Below are 26,885 nucleotides of genomic sequence, written 5' to 3'. Positions count from 1 at the left end.
CCTATGTAACCCTCACCCAATATCCTATGTAACCCTCACCCAGTATCCCATGTAACCCTCACCCAATATCTCATGTAACCCTCACCCAATTTTCTTATGTAACCCTCACCCAATATCCTATGTAACCCTCACCCAGTATCCCATGTAACCCTCACCCAGTATCCCATGTAACCCTCACCCAATATCTCATGTAACCCTCACCCAATTTTCTTATGTAACCCTCACCCAGTATCCCATGTAACCCTCACCCAGTATCCCATGTAACCCTCAGCCAGTATCCCATGTAACCCTCAGCCAGTATCCCATGTAACCCTCAGCCAGTATCCCATGTAACCCTCACCCAATTTTCTTATGTAACCCTCACCCAATATCCTATGTAACCCTCACCCAGTATCCCATGTAACCCTCACCCAGTATCCCGTGTAACCCTCACCCAGTATCCTATGTAACCCTCACCCAGTATCCCATGTAACCCTCACCCAGTATCCTATGTAACCCTCACCCAATATCCTATGTAACCCTCACCCAATATCTCATGTAACCCTCACCCAGTATCCCATGTAACCCTCACCCAATATCCTATGTAACCCTCACCCAATATCCCATGTAACCCTCACCCAGTATCCCATGTAACCCTCACCCAATATCCTATGTAACCCTCACCCAATATCTCATGTAACCCTCACCCAATATCTCATGTAACCCTCACCCAATATCCCATGTAACCCTCACCCAATATCCTATGTAACCCTCACCCAATATCTCATGTAACCCTCAACCAGGATCCCATGTAACCCTCACCCAGTATCCCATGTAACCCTCACCCAGCTCAACCAGGATCCCATGTAACCCTCACCCAATATCCTATGTAACCCTCACCCAATATCCCATGTAACCCTCACCCAATATCTCATGTAACCCTCACCCAATATCCCATGTAACCCTCACCCAATATCCTATGTAACCCTCACCCAATATCCCATGTAACCCTCACCCAATATCCCATGTAACCCTCACCCAGTATCCCATGTAACCCTCACCCAATATCCTATGTAACCCTCACCCAATATCTCATGTAACCCTCACCCAATATCTCATGTAACCCTCACCCAATATCCTATGTAACCCTCACCCAATATCTCATGTAACCCTCACCCAATATCCCATGTAACCCTCACCCAATATCCTATGTAACCCTCACCCAATATCTCATGTAACCCTCAACCAGGATCCCATGTAACCCTCACCCAATATCTCATGTAACCCTCACCCAGTATCCCATGTAACCCTCACCCAGTATCCCATGTAACCCTCACCCAATATCCCATGTAACCCTCACCCAATATCCCATGTAACCCTCACCCAATATCTCATGTAACCCTCACCCAGTATCCCATGTAACCCTCACCCAATATCCTATGTAACCCTCACCCAGTATCCCATGTAACCCTCACCCAGTATCCCATGTAACCCTCACCCAGTATCCCATGTAACCCTCACCCAGTATCCCATGTAACCCTCACCCAATATCCCATGTAACCCTCACCCAATATCTCATGTAACCCTCACCCAATATCCCATGTAACCCTCACCCAATATCCCATGTAACCCTCACCCAATATCCTATGTAACCCTCACCCAATATCTCATGTAACCCTCAACCAGGATCCCATGTAACCCTCACCCAGTATCCCATGTAACCCTCACCCAATATCCCATGTAACCCTCACCCAATATCCCATGTAACCCTCACCCAGTATCCCATGTAACCCTCACCCAATATCTCATGTAACCCTCAACCAGGATCCCATGTAACCCTCACCCAATATCCCATGTAACCCTCACCCAATATCCCATGTAACCCTCACCCAATATCCCATGTAACCCTCACCCAATATCCCATGTAACCCTCACCCAATATCTTATGTAACCCTCACCCAATATCCCATGTAACCCTCACCCAGTATCCCATGTAACCCTCACCCAGTATCCCATGTAACCCTCACCCAATATCCCATGTAACCCTCACCCAGTATCCCATGTTACCCTCATGAGAAAGTGTTTTGCTGTACTTTGTACACTGACAGTACCCATCTACCAATACTGGCTTGACTCCCACAACATGGCCGGTACAGCGTAACACTCTCCAATTCATTCCTCCTCCTTCACGTCAGGTTTCTTTTGACGAGCCGCACTCAACCCCTCCAACAGTTAGCTCAAGATTGACGGACTTGCCGCGGACAAAGGTGTTTGTGATGAGAGAAGAAAACAGTCAGGTGAGATGGTTTTTATAGTGAGGAAGGTGAGATTGGCTTTATATTAAGGAGGGTGAGGTGAGCTTTATAGTGAGGAAGGTAAGATGGGCTTTATAGTGAGGATAATCAGATGGGCTTTAAAGTGAGGAGGGTGAGGTGAGCTTTATAGTGAGGAAGGTAAGATGGGCTTTATAGTGAGGATAATCAGATGGGCTTTAAAGTGAGGAGGGTGAGTTGGGCTTTATAGTGAGGAAGGTGAGATGGGCTTTATAGTGAGGATAATCAGATGGGCTTTGAAGTGAAGAGGGTGGGTTGGGCTTTATAGTGAGGATGGTGAGATGGAATTAATAGTGAGGATAATCAGATGGGCTTTAAAGTGATGAAGGTGAGATGGGCTTGATAGTGAGGAAGGTGAGATGGGCTTTATATTAAGGAGGAAGAGGCAGGCTTTATAGTGAGGAGGATGAGATGGGCTTTGAAGTGAGGAGGGTGAGTTGGGCTTTATAGTGAGGAAGGTGAGATGGGCTTTATAGTGAGGATAATCAGATGGGCTTTAAATTGAGGAGGGTGAGATGGGCTTGATAGTGAGGATTGTGAGATGGGATTAATAGTGAGGATAATCAGATGGACTTTAAAGTGAGGAAGGTGAGATGGGCTTGATAGTGAGGAAGGTGAGATGGGCTTGATAGTGAGGAAGGTGAGATGGGCTTGATAGTGAGGAGGGTGAGATGGGCTTGATAGTGAGGATTGTGAGATGGGATTAATAGTGAGCATAATCAGATGGACTTTAAAGTGAGGAAGGTGAGATGGGCTTGATAGTGAGGAAGGTGAGATGGGCTTGATAGTGAGGATAGTGAGATGGGATTAATAGTGAGCATAATCAGATGGACTTTAAAGTGAGGAAGGTGAGATGGGCTTGATAGTGAGGAAGGTGAGATGGGCTTGATAGTGAGGAAGGTGAGATGGGCTTGATAGTGAGGAGGGTGAGATGGGCTTGATAGTGAGGATAGTGAGATGGGATTAATAGTGAGCATAATCAGATGGACTTTAAAGTGAGGAAGGTGAGATGGGCTTTATATTAAGGAGGGTGAGATGGGCTTTATAGTGAGGAGGATGAGATGGGCTTTGAAGTGAGGAGGGTGCGTTTGGCTTTATAGTGAGGAAGGTGAAATGGGCTTTATAGTGAGGATAATCAGATGCTCTATGAAGTGAGGAGGGTGACACACCAGGCACCATGGTGCACGGACTGAAAAGAGGAGTACGATTGTCAGTTGAAACTGTTTTTTAACATAATATTTCTGTTATACCATGAACATGACAGATTCAGATAAGCCAGTGACTGCACTAGCAATGATCATGGTGCACCAGTTACCATGACACACAAGGTACCATGACACACCTGGTGCAGCATAGTGCCTGGTGTGTCATATTGGCTGGTGCACCATGGTACCTGGTGTGTCATGGTGCCTGGTGTGTCATGGTACCTGCTGTGTCATGGTGCCTGGTGTGTCATGGTGCCTGGTGTGTCATAGTGCCTGGTGTGTCATGGTACCTGGTGTGTCATGGTGCCTGGTGTGTCAAGGTACCTGGTGTGTCAAGGTACCTGGTGTTTCATGGTGCCGGGTGTGTCATGGTGCCTGGTGCGTCATGGTGCCTGGTGTGTCATGGTGCCTGGTGTGTCATGTCATGGTGCCTGGTGTGTCATGGTACCTGGTGTGTCATGGTGCCTGGTGTATCATGGTACCTGGTGTATCATGGTGCCTGGTGTGTCATGTCATGGTACCTGGTGTGTCCTGGTGCCTGGTATGTCATGGTACCTGGTGTGTCCTGGTGCCTGGTGTGTAATGGTGCCTGGTGTGTCATGGTGCCTGGTGTGTCATGGTACCTGGTGTGTCATGGTGCCTGGTGTGTCATGGTGCCTGGTTTTTCATGGTGCCTGGTGTGTCATGGTGCCTGGTGTGTCATGGTACCTGGTGTGTCCTGGTGCCTGGTGTGTCATGGTTCCTGGTGTGTCCTGGTGCCTGGTGTGTCATGGTACCTGGTGTGTCATGGTGCCTGGTGTGTCATGGTGCCTGGTTTTTCATGGTGCCTGGTGTGTCATGGTGCCTGGTGTGTCATGGTAACTGGTGCACCATGATCATTGCTAGTGCAGTCACTGGCTTATCTGGTTCTGTCATGTTCATGGTATAACAGAAATATTATGTTAAAAAACAGTTTCAACTGACAATCGTACTCCTCTTTTCAGTCCGTCGGTATGCTGTGGCGGAGGACAGCCCTGCAGGTGGGCGACACTGACGGTCAAGACGTCCGCTCCCTGTACTACACTGAGGCCCTGATGCCACCAGTTTGTGTGTCCAACATTGTGGCAGGCAGCAAGCTGAAGCACATGTCCCAGATCCCAGGGCGGAGGAAGTCAGAGGAGCTGGAACAGAGCTGTCAGGTACGTGGAAAATAGCCATTGTAGCTGTCGCCCTCAACAGAGTTGTCAGGTACGTGGAAAATACCCATTGTAGCTGTCACCCTCAACAGAGTTGTCAGGTATGTGGAAAATACCCATTGTAGCTGTCACCCTCAACAGAGCTGTCAGGTACGTGGAAAATAGCCATTGTAGCTGTCACCCTCAACAGAGCTGTCAGGTATGTGGAAAATACCCATTGTAGCTGTCACCCTCAACAGAGTTGTCAGGTATGTGGAAAATACCCATTGTAGCTGTCACCCTCAACAGAGTTGTCAGGTATGTGGAAAATACCCATTGTAGCTGTCACCCTCAACAGAGTTGTCAGGTATGTGGAAAATAGCCATTGTAGCTGTCATCCTCAACAGAGTTGTCAGGTATGTGGAAAATAGCCATTGTAGCTGTCACCCTCAACAGAGCTGTCAGGTGTGTGGAAAATAGCCATTGTAGCTGTCACCCTCAACAGAGTTGTCAGGTATGTGGAAAATACCCATTGTAGCTGTCACCCTCAACAGAGCTGTCAGGTATGTGGAAAATAGCCATTGTAGCTGTCACCCTCAACAGAGTTGTCAGGTATGTGGAAAATAGCCATTGTAGCTGTCACCCTCAACAGAGCTGTCAGGTATGTTTAAAATAGCCATTGTAGCTGTCACCCTCAACAGAGTTGTCAGGTATGTGGAAAATAGCCATTGTAGCTGTCACCCTCAACAGAGTTGTCAGGTATGTGGAAAATACCCATTGTAGCTGTCACCCTCAACAGAGCTGTCAGGTATGTGGAAAATAGCCATTGTAGCTGTCACCCTCAACAGAGCTGTCAGGTATGTGGAAAATAGCCATTGTAGCTGTCACCCTCAACAGAGTTGTCAGGTATGTGGAAAATAGCCATTGTAACTGTCACCCTCAACAGAGCTGTCAGGTATGTGGAAAATAGCCATTGTAGCTGTCACCCTCAACAGAGTTGTCAGGTATGTGGAAAATAGCCATTGTAGCTGTCACCCTCAACAGAGTTGTCAGGTATGTGGAAAATACCCATTGTAGCTGTCACCCTCAACAGAGCTGTCAGGTATGTGGAAAATACCCATTGTAGCTGTCACCCTCAACAGAGTTGTCAGGTATGTGGAAAGTAGCCATTGTAGCTGTCACCCTCAACAGAGTTGTCAGGTATGTGGAAAATACCCATTGTAGCTGTCACCCTCAACAGAGCTGTCAGGTATGTGGAAAATACCCATTGTAGCTGTCACCCTCAACAGAGTTGTCAGGTATGTGGAAAATACCCATTGTAGCTGTCACCCTCAACAGAGTTGTCAGGTATGTAGAAGTGGGGTGTTATGACTTCTGCCATGGACTAAAACCGTTCGGTACACAGAAGATATCTATTATGACTGTAAGACCGGGACATTGTTGATTTATTATATTCGATATGTAGTCAAACACTGTTGTGTCGAAGTTGCAGGAACCTACATAAATACTTCAAGTTATCCGATGTATTCTACCGATTGACATGAAAAATGAATTTATCAAAACACATTTGACAAACAATGAGAAAATGAAATAAATGACCAACACTACCTTTATTATTAATTATTATAGGCAATAATTGGCGTAGTAATTTAATCAATTCACATACCAAATATGTCTACATTTATATATAATTATAAGTAGGAAATACATCCATGTTCAAAACATGAGAGCTGACATATTCAACTTCTGCATCACGAGCTTGTATCAGCGTTAACACAAGATTAACAAGATAGGAATCATATCTGAGTAAACTTAGTCAATAATGTTTGACAAATATTAGTCTTGATCAATTTAGCCTTGATCAAGTTCGACACATCTAAGTTTGACACAACGGTGTTGACTGTAACTTGCACTTGAATATTATGCAAATTGCTGATAACCTAAATAATGCAGATTGTCAGTAGTCGGTTGTTCCAGACAACTGAGTGATATGTTGCTATGGTGATTATAGGAAGGCCATACAAGCCAGGTAGCAGAGAACATAGCATGTACCCCAACCGCGATGTTGCTAGCAGAACTGGCTGCCGAGGCAGGGGACAGCAGTTGTGATGTCAAGATCGATGCTGATGGGGGCGAGGACGACGAGGTTGCTGATGGGGATGAGGATGAAGCTGCTAAGGATGCTGTTAACCCTGACGCCAGTGGATTCTGTCCCGAGGAGCTGGTTCATGTAAATGTTAGTCGCTTCACTGTTCTAATGTTGTGCTCACTGCTTACACTGAAGTGGAGGACACCTGCACTAACTCGGCTTTAAGCTAACATGACATGCTTATTTTTCAGCCAGCGCTAAACCCAACTCAGTCACTCTTTTTCGTCATTTAAATGTCTATAAGGAAATATGTGTTTTATATTAAATGCAACATGTTTTTTGTCTGTTTTCAGAATTGTTTAAATATTAGTTTGGCAACTTCAATGACAGGGTGGTTTTGTTGATAACTACAGAGAATTGTTTACCTATCTACACAGGATGTAGCGAACTGTCTCTGTTGTAGAAGGAGTCATGTGATGAGGCCATGTCGGCCCTACAGCGCCACTACCTCAACCTGCTGGATCAGGAACAGTCCTCGGATGTTGCCATAGAAACCAGAGACCAAAGTGTTGTCCACGCCCATCGGCTCATTCTGTCAGTCAGATGTCCTCAGCTGTTGAAGGTGGGTCAGGTCAAGGTGGAGCTGGGTCAGGTCATGTTGAAGCTGTATATGTGGGTCAGGTCAAGGTGGAGCTGGGTCAGGTCATGTTGAAGCTGTATATGTGGGTCAGGTCATGTTGAAGCTGTATATGTGGGTCAGGTCAAGGTGGAGCTGGGTCAGGTCATGTTCAAGGTGTATATGTGAGTCAGGTCATGTTGAAGCTGTATCTGTGAGTCAGGTCATGTTGAAGCTGTATATGTGGGTCAGGTCATGTTGAAGCTGTATATGTGGGTCAGGTCATGTTGAAGCTGTATATGTGGGTCAGATCATGTTGAAGCTGTATCTGTGAGTCAGGTCATGTTGAAGCTGTATCTGTGGGTCAGGTCATGTTGAAGCTGTGTCTGTGAGTCAGGTCATGTTCAAGCTGTATCTGTGGGTCAGGTCATGTTCAAGGTGTATCTGTGGGTCAGGTCATGTTCAAGGTGTATCTGTGGGTCAGGTCAATGTGTAGCTGTATCTGTGGGTCAGGTCATGTTCAAGGTGTATCTGTGAGTCAGGTCATGTTCAAGGTGTATCTGAGGGTCAGGTCATGTTGAAGCTGTATCTGTGAGTCAGGTCATGTTGAAGCTGTATCTGTGAGTCAGGTCATGTTGAAGCTGTATCTGTGAGTCAGGACATGTTGAAGCTGTATCTGTGAGTCAGGTTATGTTGAAGCTGTATGTGTGAGTCAGGTCATGTTGAAGGTGTATTTGTGGGTCAGGTCATGTTGAGAGTGTATCTGTGGGTCAGGTCATGTTGAAGCTGTATCTGTGAGTCAGGTCATGTTCAAGGTGTATTTGTGGGTCAGGTCATGTTCAAGGTGTATCTGAGGGTCAGGTCAAGGTGGTTAGTGTGTCTGTGAGTCAGGTCAAGGTGCTTAGTGTGTATGTGAGTCCGGTCAATGTGAAGGTGTATGTGTGGGTCAGATCATGTTGAAGGTGTATCTGTGGGTCAGGTCATGTTGAAGGTGTATCCGTGAGTCAGGTCAAGTTGAAGGTGTATCTGGGTCAGGTCATGTTGAAGGTGTCTCTGGGTCAGGTCAAGGTGAAGGTGTATCTGTGAGTCAGGTCATGTTGAAGGTGTATCTGTGGGTCAGGTCAAGGTGAAGGTGTGTTTGTGGGTCAGGTCATGTTCAAGGTGTATCTGTGAGTCAGGTCATTGCGAAGGTGTATCTGTGGGTCAGGTCATGTTCAAGGTGTATCTGTGAGTCAGGTCATGTTGAAGGTGTATCTGTGGGTCAGGTCAAGGTGAAGGTGTATCTGTGGGTCAGGTCATGTTCAAGGTGTATCTGTGAGTCAGGTCATGTTGAAGGTGTATCTGTGGGTCAGGTCAAGGTGAAGGTGTGTTTGTGGGCGAGGGCATGTAAAAGGTGTGTCTGTGGGGCCACATCTCTGTGTTACACTCAACCCTGTTTCAGCTGACCAGGCGCGGTGACGTTGTCCACCTCCTGAACTTCTCCCGAGATGCGGTGCTCGCAGTGATGAAGTTTGTGTATGGTGGCGTGATCTGTCTGCAGCCCAGTCTCATCTCGGAGGTCAAAGCCCTGGCCCAACAGTGAGGAGACCTTTGTTATCCGATTGCTGTTATTTATTTTAGCCTCAGATACAAAGATAAAGTAAAGTCAACCAGTGTAAAAATATATTCAGGGAGCTTGGCAAAGGAGTGGAAAACAGTTTAGTTAATCTACAAAATTGACCTTTGTGTGAGCTTTGTCATGTATGTACCATGTCATGTATGTCCCTTGTCATGTATGTACCACATCATGTATGCACCATGTCATGTATGTCCTTGTCATGTATGTACCATGTCATATATGTACCTTGTCATGTAAGTACCATCGCATGTATGTACCTTGTCATGTATATGCCATGTCATGTATGTACCTTGTCATGTATGTACCATGCCATGTATGTACCATGTCATGTATGTACCATATCATGTATGTACCATGTCATGTATGTACCTTGTCATGTATGTGCCTTGTCATGTATATGCCATGTCATATATGTACCATGTCATGTATGTACCATGTCATGTATGTACCATGTCATGTATGTCCTTGTCATTTATGTACCTTGTCATGTATATACCATGTCATGTATGTACCATGTCATGTATGTACCATGTCATCTACCCCTTGAAGATTCCGGGTTAGAATAGGTCTTCAGCAACCCATGCTTGCCGTAAAAGGTGACTATGCTTGTCGTAAAAGGCGACTAAGGGGATCGGGTGGTCAGGCTCGCTGACATTGTTGATGCATGTCATCGATTCCAATTGCGTGGATCGATGCTCATGATATTAATCACTGGATTGTCTGGTCCATACTCCATTATTTACAGACCGCCGTCATATAGCTGGAATATTGCTGAGTGCGGCGTTAAACAACAAACCAACCATGTCATTTATGTACCATGTCATGTATGTACCATCTCATGTATGTACCATGTCATGTTTGTTCCATGTCATGTATGTACCATATGTATGTACCATGTCATGTATGTACCATGTCATGTATGTACCATGTCATGTATGTACCATGTCATGTATGTCCCATATCATGTATGTACCATGTCATGTATGTACCATGTCATGTATGAACCATGTCATGTATGTCCCTTGTCATGTATGTACCATGTCATGTGTGTCCCTTGTCATGTATGAACCATGTCATGTATGTACCATGTCATGTATGTACCTTATCCTTGCAGGCTCTGTGTCACAGATCTCACTGCCTTTTGTGATGCAAGTCAGGTGCTTCAGCAGACAGACATGCAGACAGACACACAGACAGACATGAAGACAAATCAGGCCGAGAGCAGGGCACACATACTTACCAGCATAGATGATATCTGTCATGACATGTTCAGTGACTCTGACTTTGACCTTGACCCTCAAGGTGAGAAGGGTGCTTGTAAGGAGGGAGGAGGAAGTAAGAGCGACGAGGATGAGTGGAGGGAGGTGTACTGTTCCCAGCGGCAGCAACTGCATCACAGGCTGAGTTTGGGAGATGTTGTGGTCAAGGATGATATCGAGGAAGTAGGGGACTTTGGTCGACACAGAGGAGAATTGGACACAGTGGAATATGTGGAAGAGGAGGTTGGAGATGGAACTGCGCTGACAGGACACAGCTCTGCAGGTCCCATGCATGGAGCAGATCCAGGGGACAGACCTGCTCATAACTCCACTGATAGTAAATCGACAAGAAAGCCCTCCAAGACAGATCCACACAGTGGTGAAGAGGAGCTGTTCAGTGATGATGAAGAAGTTGAGATGGATTTATTGTTAGACACATCTGTCTCGGATAATGATGTCCCAGATATAGATGTCCCAACCATGAGACATAACAGGACATGTGACCGAAGAAGCAAACACCCAGATCCTGGTTCAGCAACAGACCCTGGGTTTGAGTCTCATGAAGCTGATGAGAAACACTCCCATGGGTCTGATGACTTTGAAATCATCCAAAGTGGGTCCAGTTCCTCAGAGGAGGGCAACAGTGATCACCCTAACCCTAACCCTAACCCTAACCCTAACCCTAACCCTGGCAACAGTGATGGAAGTCAAGGCCAACAAGGAACAAGGGAAGAAACAGTCTCGAGGATATCCCGGTATGTCACGTCTCCAGACAAGACAGAGCCCAGTCGGTGCCGGTATGTAGCAATGTCCCCTGTCAGGTCACCAGACAAGACAGAACCCAGTCGGTGCCGGTATGTAGCTATGTCGCCTGTCAGGTCTCCAGACAAGACAGAACCCAGTCGGTGCCGGTATGTAGCTATGTCACCTGTCAGGTCTCCAGACAAGACAGAACCCAGTCGGAAGGCAGGATCAGCGAAGAGGAAGCGAGCACCATCCGACCAGGAACTGGTGGCATCTCCAATACTGAGCAAGAAAACTCATCCACACAGCGTGACACCACAGCCCAAGCAGTCCCCCAAGAGGCTGAAGATGTTGACGCCCGACAGAGTGGCATCAAATCCAGGTAAAGGTCAAGGCCATTCTGACAAAAAGATAAAAATGTCCACAACCAATCCAGGTGTCACTAAAGTTAAGTCAGATGAACATATGAAGATGTCTACCCCTCTGGACCGATCAGGTCAAGGTCACTCTGTGGTGGAGCAGGACTCTCTGTACATCACCCCAATCCCCAATCAGCGACAGCGGTCGACCTTCATGTTGGAGACCCCTGCACTGACCAATCTGAGCCAAGGTCTTTCCATGGATGGGGACTTTGTGGCTACACCTGTTGGCAGGATAGTTCATAGCCATTCAGGGCAGGAAATTCTGGTTCATCTTAATGGGTCTTACTTGGCAGAGAACCAGAGAGATGCTGACAAAAATGAATCAGGGATGCAAAACGACGATTGTTCCAGGGTAGCATGCCCTGTTGTTGAGAAAGAGAACACAAGATCAGTAGATGCAGAAACAACAGCAGCCTCCGGAACTGATGTGGAATCAGGATGGAGTCGAAACAATAATTATTCAGGCCAGAATCCACACACAAAGTCACCAGATGGGAATCAAAGTTCCAAGTCCTCAGGAGTGAATCACAAGACCCTATCACCTGGCAAGAAGTCTGTTGATTCCTCTGATTCTGACCTTGAGATAGTTGGAGACAACTTCCAGTTGCTCTCACAGTCTTCCTTCTCTCCCAAGTTTCCGGGCAAGTTCAGCTTTAAGAAGATTTCCTCCCAGACCAGAAAGTTGAGTAGAAAGAGAAGGCCAAGTCTAGATCCTCATTGCCATGGAGACAAAGAGGAGGGGAGGAAGCTGGAGGCTGATGGTCGAAACAGTCAGGAGGAAGAAGACAAGAATGTCCTTATGTCTGCTGTTGGCATGGTGACAGATTGTGGTGATGCTGCAGAGGAGTCAGCACAGATACGCCGGTCTCCTAACACAGGTAGGTTGTCAAGATACACCAACACAGATATGTTCACAGATACCTCACTCCTTACCTCCCATAGCCTCCACTCCCGTCTCCGCTCCACCACATTCCTACCTATCACTAACACCTACCTTTATCCCACCTGTATCCCTGTGGTAACACTCCCTATTGTCCTACTGCATGTTACCCAACATGTATCCATGTGGTAACACTCCATATTGTCCTACTGCACGTTACCTGACATGTATCCCTGTGGTAACACTCCCTATTGTCCTACTGCATGTTACCCAACATGTATCCCTGTGGTAACACTCCATATTCTCCTACTGCACGTTACCCGACATGTATCCCTGTGGTAACACTCCCTATTGTCCTACTGCATGTTACCCAACATGTATCCCTGTGGTATCACTCCATATTCTCCTACTGCACGTTACCCGACATGTATCCCTGTGGTAACACTCCCTATTGTCTTACTGCATGTTACCCAACATGTATCCCTGTGGTAACACTCCATATTCTCCTACTGCACGTTACCCGACATGTATCCCTGTGGTAACACTCCATATTCTCCTACTGCATGTTACCCAACATGTATCCCTGTGGTAACACTCCATATTCTCCTACTGCACGTTACCCGACATGTATCCCTGTGGTAACACTCCATAATGTCCTACTGCATGTTACCCAACATGTATCCCTGTGGTAACACTCCATATTGTCCTACTGCATGTTACCCAACATGTATCTTTGTGGTAACACTCCATATTGTCCTACTGCATGTTACCCAACATGTATCCTTGTGGTAACACTCCATATTCTCCTACTGCACGTTACCCGACATGTATCCCTGTGGTAACACTCCATATTGTCCTACTGCATGTTACTCAACATGTATCCATGTGGTAACACTCCATATTGTCCTACTGCATGTTACTCAACATGTATCCATGTGGTAACACTCCACAGTGTCCTACCGCATGTTACCCGACATGTATCCCTGTGGTAACACTCCATATTCTCCTACTGCATGTTACCCAACATGTATCCCTGTGGTAACACTCCATATTCTCCTACTGCATGTTACCCGACATGTATCCCTGTGGTAACACTCCATATTGTCCTACTGCATGTTACCCAACATGTATCTTTGTGGTAACACTCCATATTGTCCTACTGCATGTTACCCAACATGTATCCCTGTGGTAACACTCCATATACTCCTACTGCACGTTATCCGACATGTATCCCTGTGGTAACACTCCATATTGTCCTATTGCATGTTACCCAACATGTATCAATGTGGTAACACTCCATATTCTCCTACTGCATGTTACCCAACATGTATCCCTGTGGTAACACTCCATATTCTCCTACTGCACGTTATCCGACATGTATCCCTGTGGTAACACTCCATATTGTCCTACTGCATGTTACCCAACATGTATCAATGTGGTAACACTCCACATTGTCCTATTGCATGTTACCAAACATGTATCTCTGTGGTAACACTCCATATTGTCCTACTGCATGTTACCCGACATGTATCCATGTGGTAACACTCCATATTGTCCTCCTGCATGTTACCCAACATGTATCTCTGTGGTAACACTCCACATTGTCCTACCGCATGTTACCCGACATGTATCCATGTGGTAACACTCCATATTGTCCTACTGCATGTTACCCACAGACCAGCAAGATGTTGACGATGATGTTGATGACCCTGGTGATGTCTGGGAAGGCTGGGATGACATGGATGCCGCCTGCCACATCGAACCTCTTTGTGATGCTGATACGGAGGAGTCACCTCAGAAAAGAAATACAAGTTCACCGACAACCCCGGGGAAGAAGCACTATACCCATAAAAGACGCATCTCAATGGATACGATAGAGAAGAAGAAGAAGGTATCCCTGGCAACCCCAGGAACATCAGCTGAACATGGCCACACAACAAGTGGACAGACATCAGACGTAAGTTGGGATTGTTCTTGGTTTCTTGCAGTGATAACTTTGGTTCAGTTCTGAATCACCTGCAGAGTAGCGTCCCTTAGGCATTCCAGGTACCTATGAACGTAGGTTTGAATCCAGGAATTTCATAAGTTTCTTCAAAGTGTGAGACATCCTTTGACCTGCATCACGTTTTCTCTCAGAACAAACTGACACACTGTGATACAACTGAAATAATCCTCAAAGTGACAAAGCCCAGCTCCCTCGCTCCCTTGCTCACTACATAACCACATCACCTATAAATGTCCTGAGGGTTTTCACCACTTAATTTATGCTCATTTTAATATTTATGTCCAGGATGAAGATTCTTTACCTTCACCAGGGAGAGTTGAGGCAGGGGAAGCAACTCTGGACTTTGAGTTGCCAGATGCTGACAGCTTCCTGTGGAATGATGACAATGTTCCAGACATGGCGCCAAGTCCCAAGGTGGAGGATAACAAGTGGAGACAACTCCAGCAGGTACCGTCAAGGGATATGTTACTGTGTTTCTCTCTAACAGTGAGAATATCTTACCAGGGATCACTGAGACTTTTCCATAAGATTATAACACTAAAATTGTTGATCTTGCATTGATTCTCAATCCACAAGTATCTCATATACAAACATAGGAGTTATGATCGTCTTAGTGCTTAGGTCGCAGTGTGGAATGGGCTCAGGTAAATATGGATTGGTGCCAAATTCACTGTTAGTATACTGTGATCAAGCAGGAAAGTTTGTTAACAAGCAACAGTTTGGGCTGTCACCGTCCATTTAAGACCACTCGGAACCTGCTTCTACTTCCGCCAGGCTGCTGACTTCAAGACCCCCGTGTCGGCTAGACCAACAAAGTCGGCCAGGAAGCTGGTACCACCATCGCCGTTCACGCCGATGCCAGACTACGACAGCATGAACACCCCACAACTAAAGGTACCTGGCATTACATCCAGGCTGTACATGCATGGAGCCAGTACTTCAAGCATCCACTTGGTTCCTGGAAAACAGGATTTAGTTCAATTCTGAAATCATGCCACTATTTCATGTGCATTGCTGTTAACTCTAATTACAACAGGGTATAGTGGGGTGGCCGGGTGGTTGCTGCACACCCATGTCCCGGGGGTAAACTGCACACCCAAGTCCCAGGAGAAAACTGCACACCCAAGTCCCAGGGGTTAACTGCACACACAAGTCACCGGGGTTAACTGCACACCCAAGTCCCAGGGGTTAACTGCACGCCCAACTCCCAGGGGTTAACTGCACGCCCAAGTCCTGGGGGTAAACTGCACGCCCAAGTCCGAGGGGTAAACTGCACACCCAAGTCCCAGGGGTAAACTGCACACCCAAGTCCCGGGGGTAAACTGCATGCCAAGGTGTCCCAGGGGTTAACTGCATGCCCAAGTCCCGGGGGTTAACTGCATGCCCAAGTCCCCGGGGTTAACTGCATGCCCAAGTCCCCGGGGTTAACTGCACACCCAAGTCCCAGGGGTAAACTGCACACCCAAGTCCCGGGGGTTAACTGCACACACAAGTCCCCGGGGTTAACTGCACACCCAAGTCCCCGGGGTTAACTGCATGCCCAAGTCCCCGGGGTTAACTGCACACACAAGTCCCCGGGGTTAACTGCACGCCCAAGTCCCCGGGGTTAACTGCACACACAAGTCACCGGGCTTAACTGCATGCCCAAGTACCCGGTGTTAACTGCATGCCCAAGTACCCGGGGTTAACTGCATGCCCAAGTCCTCGGGGTTAACTGCACACACAAGTCCCCGGGGTTAACTGCACGCCCAAGTCCCCGGGGTTAACTGCATGCCCAAGTCCCGGGGGTTAACTGCATGCCCAAGTCCTCGGGGTTAACTGTATGCCCAAGTACCCGTGGTTTACTGCATGCCCAAGTCCTCGGGGTTAACTGTATGCCCAAGTACCCGTGGTTTACTGCACGCCCAAGCCCCACTGTTAAACTGCACAATCCGTCTGTTGACTGACATAATAAGCAGCATAAAATCCTCACACAGTTTTGAGATAATATGTTTGTTTGATCTTCCCATGTATCCAGCAACAAGTGGGGAAGTTTGGAGTGCGGCCGGTGGGGAAGAAACGGATGGTGGGTTTGTTGAAGGACATCTACCACAAGACTCATCAGTGTAAGTTGGGTGTTGTTGAAGGACATTAGTGTATATTGGGTGTTGTTGAAGGACACCAGTGTTAGATTGGTGTTGATGAAGGACACCAGTGTCAGTTGGGTGTTGTTGAAGGACACCAGTGTTAGATTGGTGTTGATGAAGGACACCAGTGTCAGTTGGGTGTTGTTGAAGGACACCAGTGTCAGTTGGGTGTTGATGAAGGACACCAGTGTCAGTTGGGTGTTGTTGAAGGACACCAGTGTCAGTTGGGTGTTGATGAAGGACACCAGTGTCAGTTGGGTGTTGTTGAAGGACACCAGTGTCAGTTGGGTGTTGATGAAGGACATCAGTGTCAGTTGGGTGTTGTTGAAGGACACCAGTGTTAGATTGGTGTTGATGAACACATCAGTGTCAGTTGGGTGTTGTTGAAGGACACCAGTGTCAGTTGGGTGTTGATGAAGGACATCAGTGTCAGTTGGGTGTTGATGAAGGACATCAGTGTCAGTTGGGTGTTGATGAACACACCAGTGTCAGTTGGGTGTTGATGAAGGACACCAGTGTCAGTTGGGTGTTGTTGAAGGACACCAGTGTCAGTTGGGTGTTGTTGAAGGACATCAGTGTCAGTTGGGTGTTGTTGAAGGACACCAGTGTCAGTTGGGTGTTGTTGAAGGACACCAGTGTTAGATTGGTGTTGATGAACACATCAGTGTCAGTTGGGTGTTGTTGAAGGACACCAGTGTCAGTTGGGTGTTGATGAAGGACATCAGTGTCAGTTGGGTGTTGATGAAGGACATCAGTGTCAGTTGGGTGTTGATGAACACACTAGTGTCAGTAGGGTGTTGTTGAAGGACACCAGTGTCAGTTGGGTGTTGATGAAGGACATCAGTGTCAGTTGGGTGTTGATGAAGGACATCAGTGTCAGTTGGGTGTTGATGAACACACCAGTGTCAGTTGGGTGTTGATGAAGGACACCAGTGTCAGTTGGGTGTTGCTGAAGGACACCAGTGTCAGTTGGGTGTTGTTGAAGGACACTAGTGTCAGTTGGGTGTTGTTGAAGGACATCAGTGTCAGTTGGGTGTTGTTGAAGGACACCAGTGTCATTTGGGTGTTGTTGAAGGACACCAATGTCAGTTGGGTGTTGTTGAAGGACACCAGTGTCAGTTGGGTGTTGTTGTAGGACACCAGTGTCAGTTGGGTGTTGAAGTAGGACACCAGTGTCAGTTGGGTGTTGTTGAAGGACACCAGTGTCAGTTGGGTGTTGAAGTAGGACACCAGTGTCAGTTGGGTGTTGTTGAAGGACACCAGTGTCAGTTGGGTGTTGTTGAAGGACATCAGTGTCATTTAGGTGTTGTTGAAGGACATCAGTGTCAGTTGGGTGTTGTTGAAGGACATCAGTGTCAGTTGGGTGTTGTTGAAGGACACTAGTGTCAGTTGGGTGTTGTTGAAGGACATCAGTGTCAGTTGGGTGTTGAAGTAGGACACCAGTGTCAGTTGGGTGTTGTTGAAGGACATCAGTGTCATTTGGGTGTTGTTGAAGGACACTAGTGTCAGTTGGGTGTTGTTGAAGGACACCAGTGTCAGTTGGGTGTTGATGAAGGACATCAGTGTCAGTTGGGTGTTGATGAACACACTAGTGTCAGTTGGGTGTTGTTGAAGGACACCAGTGTCAGTTGGGTGTTGATGAAGGACATCAGTGTCAGTTGGGTGTTGATGAAGGACATCAGTGTCAGTTGGGTGTTGATGAACACACCAGTGTCAGTTGGGTGTTGATGAAGGACACCAGTGTCAGTTGGGTGTTGCTGAAGGACACCAGTGTCAGTTGGGTGTTGTTGAAGGACACTAGTGTCAGTTGGGTGTTGTTGAAGGACATCAGTGTCAGTTGGGTGTTGTTGAAGGACACCAGTGTCATTTGGGTGTTGTTGAAGGACACCAATGTCAGTTGGGTGTTGTTGAAGGACACCAGTGTCAGTTGGGTGTTGTTGTAGGACACCAGTGTCAGTTGGGTGTTGAAGTAGGACACCAGTGTCAGTTGGGTGTTGTTGAAGGACACCAGTGTCAGTTGGGTGTTGAAGTAGGACACCAGTGTCAGTTGGGTGTTGATGAAGGACATCAGTGTCAGTTGGGTGTTGTTGAAGGACACCAGTGTTAGATTGGTGTTGATGAACACATCAGTGTCAGTTGGGTGTTGTTGAAGGACACCAGTGTCAGTTGGGTGTTGATGAAGGACATCAGTGTCAGTTGGGTGTTGATGAAGGACATCAGTGTCAGTTGGGTGTTGATGAACACACCAGTGTCAGTTGGGTGTTGATGAAGGACACCAGTGTCAGTTGGGTGTTGTTGAAGGACACCAGTGTCAGTTGGGTGTTGTTGAAGGACATCAGTGTCAGTTGGGTGTTGTTGAAGGACACCAGTGTCAGTTGGGTGTTGTTGAAGGACACCAGTGTTAGATTGGTGTTGATGAACACATCAGTGTCAGTTGGGTGTTGTTGAAGGACACCAGTGTCAGTTGGGTGTTGATGAAGGACATCAGTGTCAGTTGGGTGTTGATGAAGGACATCAGTGTCAGTTGGGTGTTGATGAACACACTAGTGTCAGTAGGGTGTTGTTGAAGGACACCAGTGTCAGTTGGGTGTTGATGAAGGACATCAGTGTCAGTTGGGTGTTGATGAAGGACATCAGTGTCAGTTGGGTGTTGATGAACACACCAGTGTCAGTTGGGTGTTGATGAAGGACACCAGTGTCAGTTGGGTGTTGCTGAAGGACACCAGTGTCAGTTGGGTGTTGTTGAAGGACACTAGTGTCAGTTGGGTGTTGTTGAAGGACATCAGTGTCAGTTGGGTGTTGTTGAAGGACACCAGTGTCATTTGGGTGTTGTTGAAGGACACCAATGTCAGTTGGGTGTTGTTGAAGGACACCAGTGTCAGTTGGGTGTTGTTGTAGGACACCAGTGTCAGTTGGGTGTTGAAGTAGGACACCAGTGTCAGTTGGGTGTTGTTGAAGGACACCAGTGTCAGTTGGGTGTTGAAGTAGGACACCAGTGTCAGTTGGGTGTTGTTGAAGGACACCAGTGTCAGTTGGGTGTTGTTGAAGGACATCAGTGTCATTTAGGTGTTGTTGAAGGACATCAGTGTCAGTTGGGTGTTGTTGAAGGACATCAGTGTCAGTTGGGTGTTGTTGAAGGACACTAGTGTCAGTTGGGTGTTGTTGAAGGACATCAGTGTCAGTTGGGTGTTGAAGTAGGACACCAGTGTCAGTTGGGTGTTGTTGAAGGACATCAGTGTCATTTGGGTGTTGTTGAAGGACACTAGTGTCAGTTGGGTGTTGTTGAAGGACACCAGTGTCAGTTGGGTGTTGATGAAGGACATCAGTGTCAGTTGGGTGTTGTTGAAGGACATCAGTGTCAGTTGGGTGTTGTTGAAGGACATCAGTGTCATTTGGGTGTTGTTGAAGGACACCAGTGTCAGTTGGGTGTTGTTGAAGGACACCAGTGTCAGTTGGGTGTTGTTGAAGGACATCAGTGTCATTTGGGTGTTGTTGAAGGACATCAGTGTCAGTTGGGTGTTGTTGAAGGACATCAGTGTCATTTGGGTGTTGTTGAAGGACACCAGTGTCGGTTGGGTGTTGAAGTAGGACACCAGTGTCAGTTGGGTGTTGTTGTAGGACACCAGTGTCAGTTGGGTGTTGCTGAAGGACATCAATGTCATTTGGGTGTTGTTGAAGGACATCAGTGTAAGTTGGGTGTTGTTGAAGGACATCAGTGTAAGTTGGGTGTTGAAGGACATTAGTGAAAGTTAATGGTGTTAAATGAGTTTAGAGTTGATTAATGTTAAATTTGATGCAAATGTTGTGGAACTTTACGACACTCCATTCCTTCTTTCCTTCATACTGATAGATGAGACCGACAGTGATTTTGACCCAGAGAAGTCCTCACCACAGAAGTCCACAGACGGACCAAGTAAGTCCTCTATGGCCAAGGTTGGCGCCGGAGACAGACCCAGTAAGTCCTCTAAGACCAAGGTTGGCACCAGAGACAGACCCAGTAAGCATTCTGTAGCCAAGGTTGGCGCCAGAGACAGACCCAGTAAGCATTCTGTAGCAAAGGTTGGCGCCAGAGACAGGCTCAATGAGTCCTCTGTTGGTCCAGGAGTCAGACACAACAATGTTAGTGTTTCCGAGTCCTCTACATCTGAAGAAGGAAGCACTCAGCGAAGTGTGACATCATCGCAAGAATCCGGGTTTAGGTAGGTGTGTGTGTGTGTGTGTGTGTGTGTGTGTGTGTGTGTGTGTGTGTGTGTGTGTGCACGTGGGTGTGCACGTGGGTGTGCATGTGCGCATGTCTGTACATTTGTCTGTGTATGCATCTTGTGTGTTCGTGTGTGTATGCATCTTGTGTGTTCGTGTGCAAGTGCGCATGTCTGTACATGTGTCTCTGTGTGTGTATGCATCTTGTGTGTTTGTATGTGTATGCATCTTGTGTGTTCGTATGTGTGTGAGTGTGTGCGCGTGCGCGCATATCTGTACATGTGTCTCTGTGTGTGTATGCATCTTGTGTGTTCGTGTGTGTATGCATCTTGTGAGTATGCATCTTGTGTGTGTGTGTGTGTGCGCGTGCGCGCATGTCTGTACATGTGTCTGTGTATGCATCTTTTGTGTGTGTGTGTGTGTGTGTGTGTGTGTGTCTATGTATGTGTGTTTCTTTGTGTCTGGGGTGGTCGGGTAGCCTAGTTGTTAAGGCATTCGCTCGTCACGCCGAAGACCCGGGTTCAAGTCCTGACATGGGAATATTGCTACAAGCGGCATAACACCATACTCACTCACTCTCTCACTTTTTCTGTGTGAGTGTCTGTTCGTGTGTGTGTGTGTGTGTGTCTCTGTGTCTGTGTCTGGGTATCTCTGTGTCAGTGTGTTCAGGGAAACATCAGTTATTGTGGGATCTGTGCTAGCGCCTGTAACACTGACTGGCCTTCAGTTGGTAGACATTAGACTCTGAATAAAGCCAGGATGTCTGCAATGAAGGAAGGCAGACTCTGAATAAAGCCAGGATGTCTGCAATGAAGGAAGGCAGACTCTCGCAATATTATGGTTAAATGCTTTCAATGGTTGCCTCTATAGACTGAAGTTGATGGAACTGTCTTCTTTCAGTGACGTCCCGGAGGAGAGCTTCATGGTGGCTGATGAGGAGGTATCAGCGTCACAGCAGGTATATTGTTACAGTATATTCCAACTTATCCTGCATTACTCCTTGATGCATATACTAGGGCTGTTACGATTCACTCGCGTATTCGGTGAATGGAACTGTATCCATTCCTGAATTGAATTCGTTATTTGTGGCCACTAGAATAGAATATTTATGAATATGCAAGCATGTGCATTAACATAAAAATATCCATAAGAACATTGTATATTCTTAGATTTCTTCAAAAGGCAACTACACTTGTCATAAAAGGCAACTAACGGGATCAGGTGGTCAGGCTCGCTGACTTGTTGATGCATGTCATCGTATCCCAATTGCGTGGATCAGTGCTCATGATGTCAATCACTTGATTGCCTGGTCCAGGCTCAATTATTTACAGACTGCTGTCATATAGCTGGAATATTGCTGAGTGCGGCATTAACAACAAACAATCCAAATCAAAAGATAACACTCTTATAATATTTAATTTGACAGTATTGTGGTCACTGGTCATTGTCGCATTTGACCTGATACAAGTACCTGGATAAGTGCAGTATGTAAATGTATAATATATTAATTATTAACAAACCATGTCAAATAATTCATGTTGTTATTGCTTCACTGAATGTAACAAATAATACATCAGCTGCCGACCTGTTATTATATTCGTGAGTTAGTTGTGGTCTATGAGGAATATTGTGTCAAGCCCTGATCAGCTAAAACGTCAACAGATTTATGTAAACTTTGTATAAATCTTTGTTTGTCTTACAGGGGAATCAGAAGGACTTACAGCAGAAGCTGGCCTCGTTCATCAGGCACAGGTCAGACATTCACACAAAGCTCATGATGTACGAGGTGAGTCTTCCCTCACAACCATCTACTGGAGTGTTCACATTATTCAGTATTCCTGTGTTGACAGTATTCAGTATTCCTGTGTTGACAGTATTCCTGCGTTGACTATTCAGTATTCCTGTGTTGACAGTATTCAGTATTCCTGTGTTAACAGTATTTAGTATTCCTGTGTTGACAGTATTCAGTATTCCTGTGTTGACTATTCAGTATTCCTGTGTTGACAGTATTCAGTATTCCTGTGTTGACGGTATTCATTATTCCTGTGTTGACCATATTCAGTATTCCTGTGTTCACAGTATCCCTCTGTTGACTATTCAGTATTCCTGTATTGACATTATTCCTGTGTTGACAGTATTCCTGTGTTGACTATTCAGTATTCCTGTATTGACAGTATTTTGATGTTGACAGTATTAAGTATACCTGTGATGACATTATTCCTGTGTTGACAGTATTCAACATTCCTGTGTTAACAGTATTCCTGTGTTGACTATTCAGTATCCCTGTGTTGACAGTATTCAGTATTCCTGTGTTGACAGTATTCAGTATTCCTGTGTTGACAGTATTCTGATGTTGACAGTATTCAGTATTCCTGTGTTGACAGTATTCAGTATTCCTATGTTAACAGTATTCAGTATTCCTATGTTAACAGTATTCAGTATTCCTGTGTTGACAGTACTCATTCAGTATTCCTGTGTTAACAGTATTCAGTATTCCTATGTTGACAGTATTCAGTATTCCTGTGTTGACAGTATTCAGTATTCCTGTGTTGACAGTATTCAGTATTCCTATGTTAACAGTATCCAGTATTCCTGTGTTGACAGTATTCCTATGTTAACAGTATTCAGTATTCCTATGTTAAAAGTATTCAGTGTTTATGTGTTGACATTATTCATTCAGTATTCCGATGTTGACAGTATTCAGTATTCCTGTGTTGACAGTATTCAGTATTCCTGTGTTGACAGTATTCAGTATTCCTGTGTTGACAGTATTCAGTATTCATGTGTTGACATTATTCATTCAGGATTCCTGTGTTGACAGTATTCAGTATTCCTGTGTTGACAGTATTCAGTATTCCTGTGTTGACAGCCACTTGAGCTGGACTGGCTGAAGCGGGAGATCCAGGATGCTGGCATCAAATGCCCCATGCAGAAACTGATGGACTTCCTGGACGAGAAGGTAACAAGTCAATACATGTTGACCTGGATTTAAAGAATAGTTGCTGAAATTTCATCAGCTTATCACAGCCAAGGACTTGGTTGAGTGCATGTCGTCATACCAAGACAGTATGGGATATTGCTCATGATATCAACCACTAGCTTGACTTGATGTTGACAAGCTGCCATGATATGGCTGGGATATTGCTCACTGCAGCATGCAACAACAAACGCAAACAAGCTGTAGTTCTTGATGGATTCCACGGAAGAGTGTCTCCAGCATCATGTGTTTGCCTTAGTTTTACCTTGACTTACAAAAGTGGTTTCCCTGGTTTTACCTTGACTTACAAAAGTGGGGTCCTTAGTTTTACCTTGACTTACAAAAGTGGGGGTCCTGGGTTTTACCTTGACTTTCAAAAGTGGGGGTTAATTTTGAGGGTCCTTGCAGGCAATATGAGGGTCCTGTAAAGTAATGAAATTATGTTTTGTACCAAATGTGTCAGGAATTGTTAGAGTGAGGGGTCTTTGTTGCAGTGTCTCACATTCACCATGAAGAAGATGAGCAAGAGGAATACGAACAGACGACAACCCAAGCGCAAAAAGAAGGTCAAGCTCCCTGCAGCAGCTGTGTGATGTTCTCCAGGGAATGTGGGACATTCTCTAGGGAATATGTAATGCTCTCTAGGGAATATGTGATGCTCTCTGGTGAATATGTGATGTGCTCCAGGGAATGTGGGACATTCTCTAGGGAATATGTGATGTTCTCCAGGGAATATGTGATGCTCTCTGGGGAATATGTGATGCTCTCTAGGGAATATGTGGTGCTCTCTGGGGAATATGTGATGCTCTCTAGGGAATATGTGATGCTCTCTGGGGAATATGTGATTTTTTCTGGGGAATATGTGATGTTCTCTAGAAAATATGGAACATTCTCAAGGGAATATGTGATGCTCTCTGGGGAATATGTGATGCTCTCTAGAAAATATGTTACATTCTCAAGGGAATATGTGATGCACTCTGGGGAATATGTGGTGTTCTCTAGGGAATATGTGATGCTCTCTAGGGAATATGTGCTGCACTCTTGGGAATATGTGATGCTCTCTGGGGACATTCTCTAGAAAATATGCAACATTCTTAAGGGAATATGTAATGTTCTCAAGGAAATATGTGACACTGACTACAGAATATGTGACAATCTCCAGGAAGCATGTATCCCTCATATGATGACACGAGAGACCTCTCCGATGATGACACGAGAGACCTCTCCGATGATGACACGAGAGACCTCTCCGATGATGACACGTGAGACCTCTCTGATGATGACACGAGAGACCTCTCCGATGATGACACGAGAGACCTCTCCGATGATGACACGAGAGACCTCTCCCATGATGACACGTGAGACCTCTCTGATGATGACACGTGAGACCTCTCCGATGATGACACGAGAGACCTCTCCCATGATGACACGTGAGACCTCTCCCATGATGACACGAGAGACCTCCCTGATGACATGAGAGGCCCCCTCTGCTATGATGTTTCCTCCTCACCAGCATGTGGACGGTCTGTCTTGTGTTCAGTCTGTGTCTGCAAGGGAGCCAGCATTACAGAACACTTCAGTTGTAGTTGTTTCTGGAGTAAGAACTATTGCTGGAGTTTGTTTTACTTAGTCAGTTCTTCACTTTTAAGGTTCAAGAAGCACATGTTTTAGGAAGAATTCCATCCTTATGGAGTATGGAGTTATGGCTCTTTAAAGTCACTAAAATAATATGTTAGTGCTCGTTACCGCTAAATCAAAGATCTGAAGACATCCCATTACAGGTCACGTCAGTATGACCTTTCATGAAATGACTAACAAGAAGTCGACATTAGCCAATCAGAAAGCACTTACTCAAGCTTAGTGGCACGAGTTTCAAAGTGGCGACTTCCATTGCAGACTACGCTTTGAAGCAAATTTTGTGAAATTTCTTTCTTTTTTAAACCAAAGAAAATTCTGGAATTTTTAATAGGTGGCCGAGATTGTATAGCAATACTTCTTATGGGAGATGGAAGTGTCTTCTTCTTAAAATGTTCATCCCTTTGAAGCAAGATTATTTTGACAGAATCAGTCATACATCCCACAACTGTCATTTGGAATAAACTGTGGTAACATTTCCGATGTTGCATGATTAGAAATATTAATAATTATTGATTAATAATGATGATAATGATATACGCATTTGTATAGCGCAGCATTAACTGTGCATACATGCTCTATGTGCTGACATTCTGACTGTCACTTTCCTGATCTTTGAAAGCGATGCTCTGATTGGTCGGTTGAAAGTTCATTCTAAGGTGACCTTTAATCAAATGTCCTCAGATCTTTGTTTAGTGGTAACAAGAACTAAGATCTGAGATTGATGATTCTTCTGTTCAGTTGATGTAGGAAATAATAATTGATTACTAGTTTTTTTATTTATTGCCAATGACTGATCAGTCTTTCACTTTCAAGATTTATCTAAAATTCTATCAAGGAAAGCAGACAATTGATATTATTTTCAATTTATTTTTGTTGAAATTATTTTGTAATTTTAATCAATAATTAATTGTTACAACCAAATCCCTGTCATCAGCCATTGTGGACCAAGACTTTTGTACCACCCAGCCCTGGCCTCGGGTACAGGTGCTGAAGTTTGTATTTATTACTGAGAGCTGTTTGGATAAATAGGTTTCAAGATGTGTTGTACTTCAGGTTTGTGGTGTATATTTGGGAGGAAGGGCCTCTCTTTCTGCTCCATCTCGGACAACATTGGAACCTCATCTGAAACACAGCTTCAAGTGGCGTCAGATAACAAGTCATACAGATGCTGCTGTTTTGTAACCAAAGTAGTTTTATAATCCTCTAGAATTGTAGAGACAAGTTCCTGTTCCATTTGTACAAGCTGACTCACGAAGACTGGGTGGTTACACGGTGTCACCAGCTGTCAGTGAAAGTTGTTGCTCGACAGTCTGGCATATCAGTGGTTCTCAGCATGAACAACAACCCTGACACACTAACTAAGATACCTGTCATGTGTAAAATAATCCTCTTCAGGTCACCAGCATTCATATACTCACTCAGTGACCTGTCATGTATAAAACAGTCCTCTTCAGGTCACCAGCATTCATATACTCACTCAGTGACCTGTCATGTATAAAACAGTCCTCTTCAGGTCACCAGCATTCATATACTCACTCAGTGACCTGTCATGTATAAAACAGTCCCCTTCAGGTCACCAGCATTGATTCACTCAGTGACCTGTCATGTATAAAACAGTCCCCTTCAGGTCACCAACATTG

The 26,885-nt window shown here is 45.6% G+C and overlaps 1 protein-coding gene across 4 annotated transcripts in view; it reads left to right on the top strand.

Annotated features, from left to right (window-relative positions):
- LOC139449403 (structure-specific endonuclease subunit SLX4-like) overlaps positions 1–26,253 on the top strand; it is a 47,828-nt gene extending 21,575 nt beyond the window's left edge. For 2 of the 4 annotated variants that reach the window (XM_071230771.1, XM_071230770.1), the window contains exons 11-25: positions 2,175–2,276; positions 4,501–4,695; positions 6,683–6,907; positions 7,224–7,382; positions 8,818–8,954; positions 10,109–12,297; positions 13,976–14,256; positions 14,590–14,751; positions 15,079–15,198; positions 16,322–16,409; positions 20,281–20,629; positions 21,531–21,588; positions 22,333–22,416; positions 23,500–23,589; positions 24,102–26,253. In XM_071230771.1, coding sequence (XP_071086872.1) covers positions 2,175–2,276; positions 4,501–4,695; positions 6,683–6,907; positions 7,224–7,382; positions 8,818–8,954; positions 10,109–12,297; positions 13,976–14,256; positions 14,590–14,751; positions 15,079–15,198; positions 16,322–16,409; positions 20,281–20,629; positions 21,531–21,588; positions 22,333–22,416; positions 23,500–23,589; positions 24,102–24,200 — 4,338 coding nt within the window. In that variant the 3' untranslated portion in view covers positions 24,201–26,253. Of the gene's footprint in view, positions 1–2,174; positions 2,277–4,500; positions 4,696–6,682; positions 6,908–7,223; positions 7,383–8,817; positions 8,955–10,108; positions 12,298–13,975; positions 14,257–14,589; positions 14,752–15,047; positions 15,199–16,321; positions 16,410–20,280; positions 20,630–21,530; positions 21,589–22,332; positions 22,417–23,499; positions 23,590–24,101 lie in introns of those variants that run through there. The other 2 variants (XM_071230772.1, XM_071230773.1) reach the window with 2 other exon arrangements.
- The last annotated feature ends 632 nt before the right edge of the window (positions 26,254–26,885 follow it).

The sequence above is a fragment of the Haliotis cracherodii genome, unplaced genomic scaffold (genome assembly GCF_022045235.1).
Source record: "Haliotis cracherodii isolate W230 unplaced genomic scaffold, xgHalCrac1.p SCAF_8, whole genome shotgun sequence".
In the NCBI taxonomy this organism is placed as follows: domain Eukaryota; kingdom Metazoa; phylum Mollusca; class Gastropoda; order Lepetellida; family Haliotidae; genus Haliotis; species Haliotis cracherodii.
Note: the sequence above shows the minus strand (reverse complement) of the source record. Positions and strands in the feature narration are given on the sequence as shown.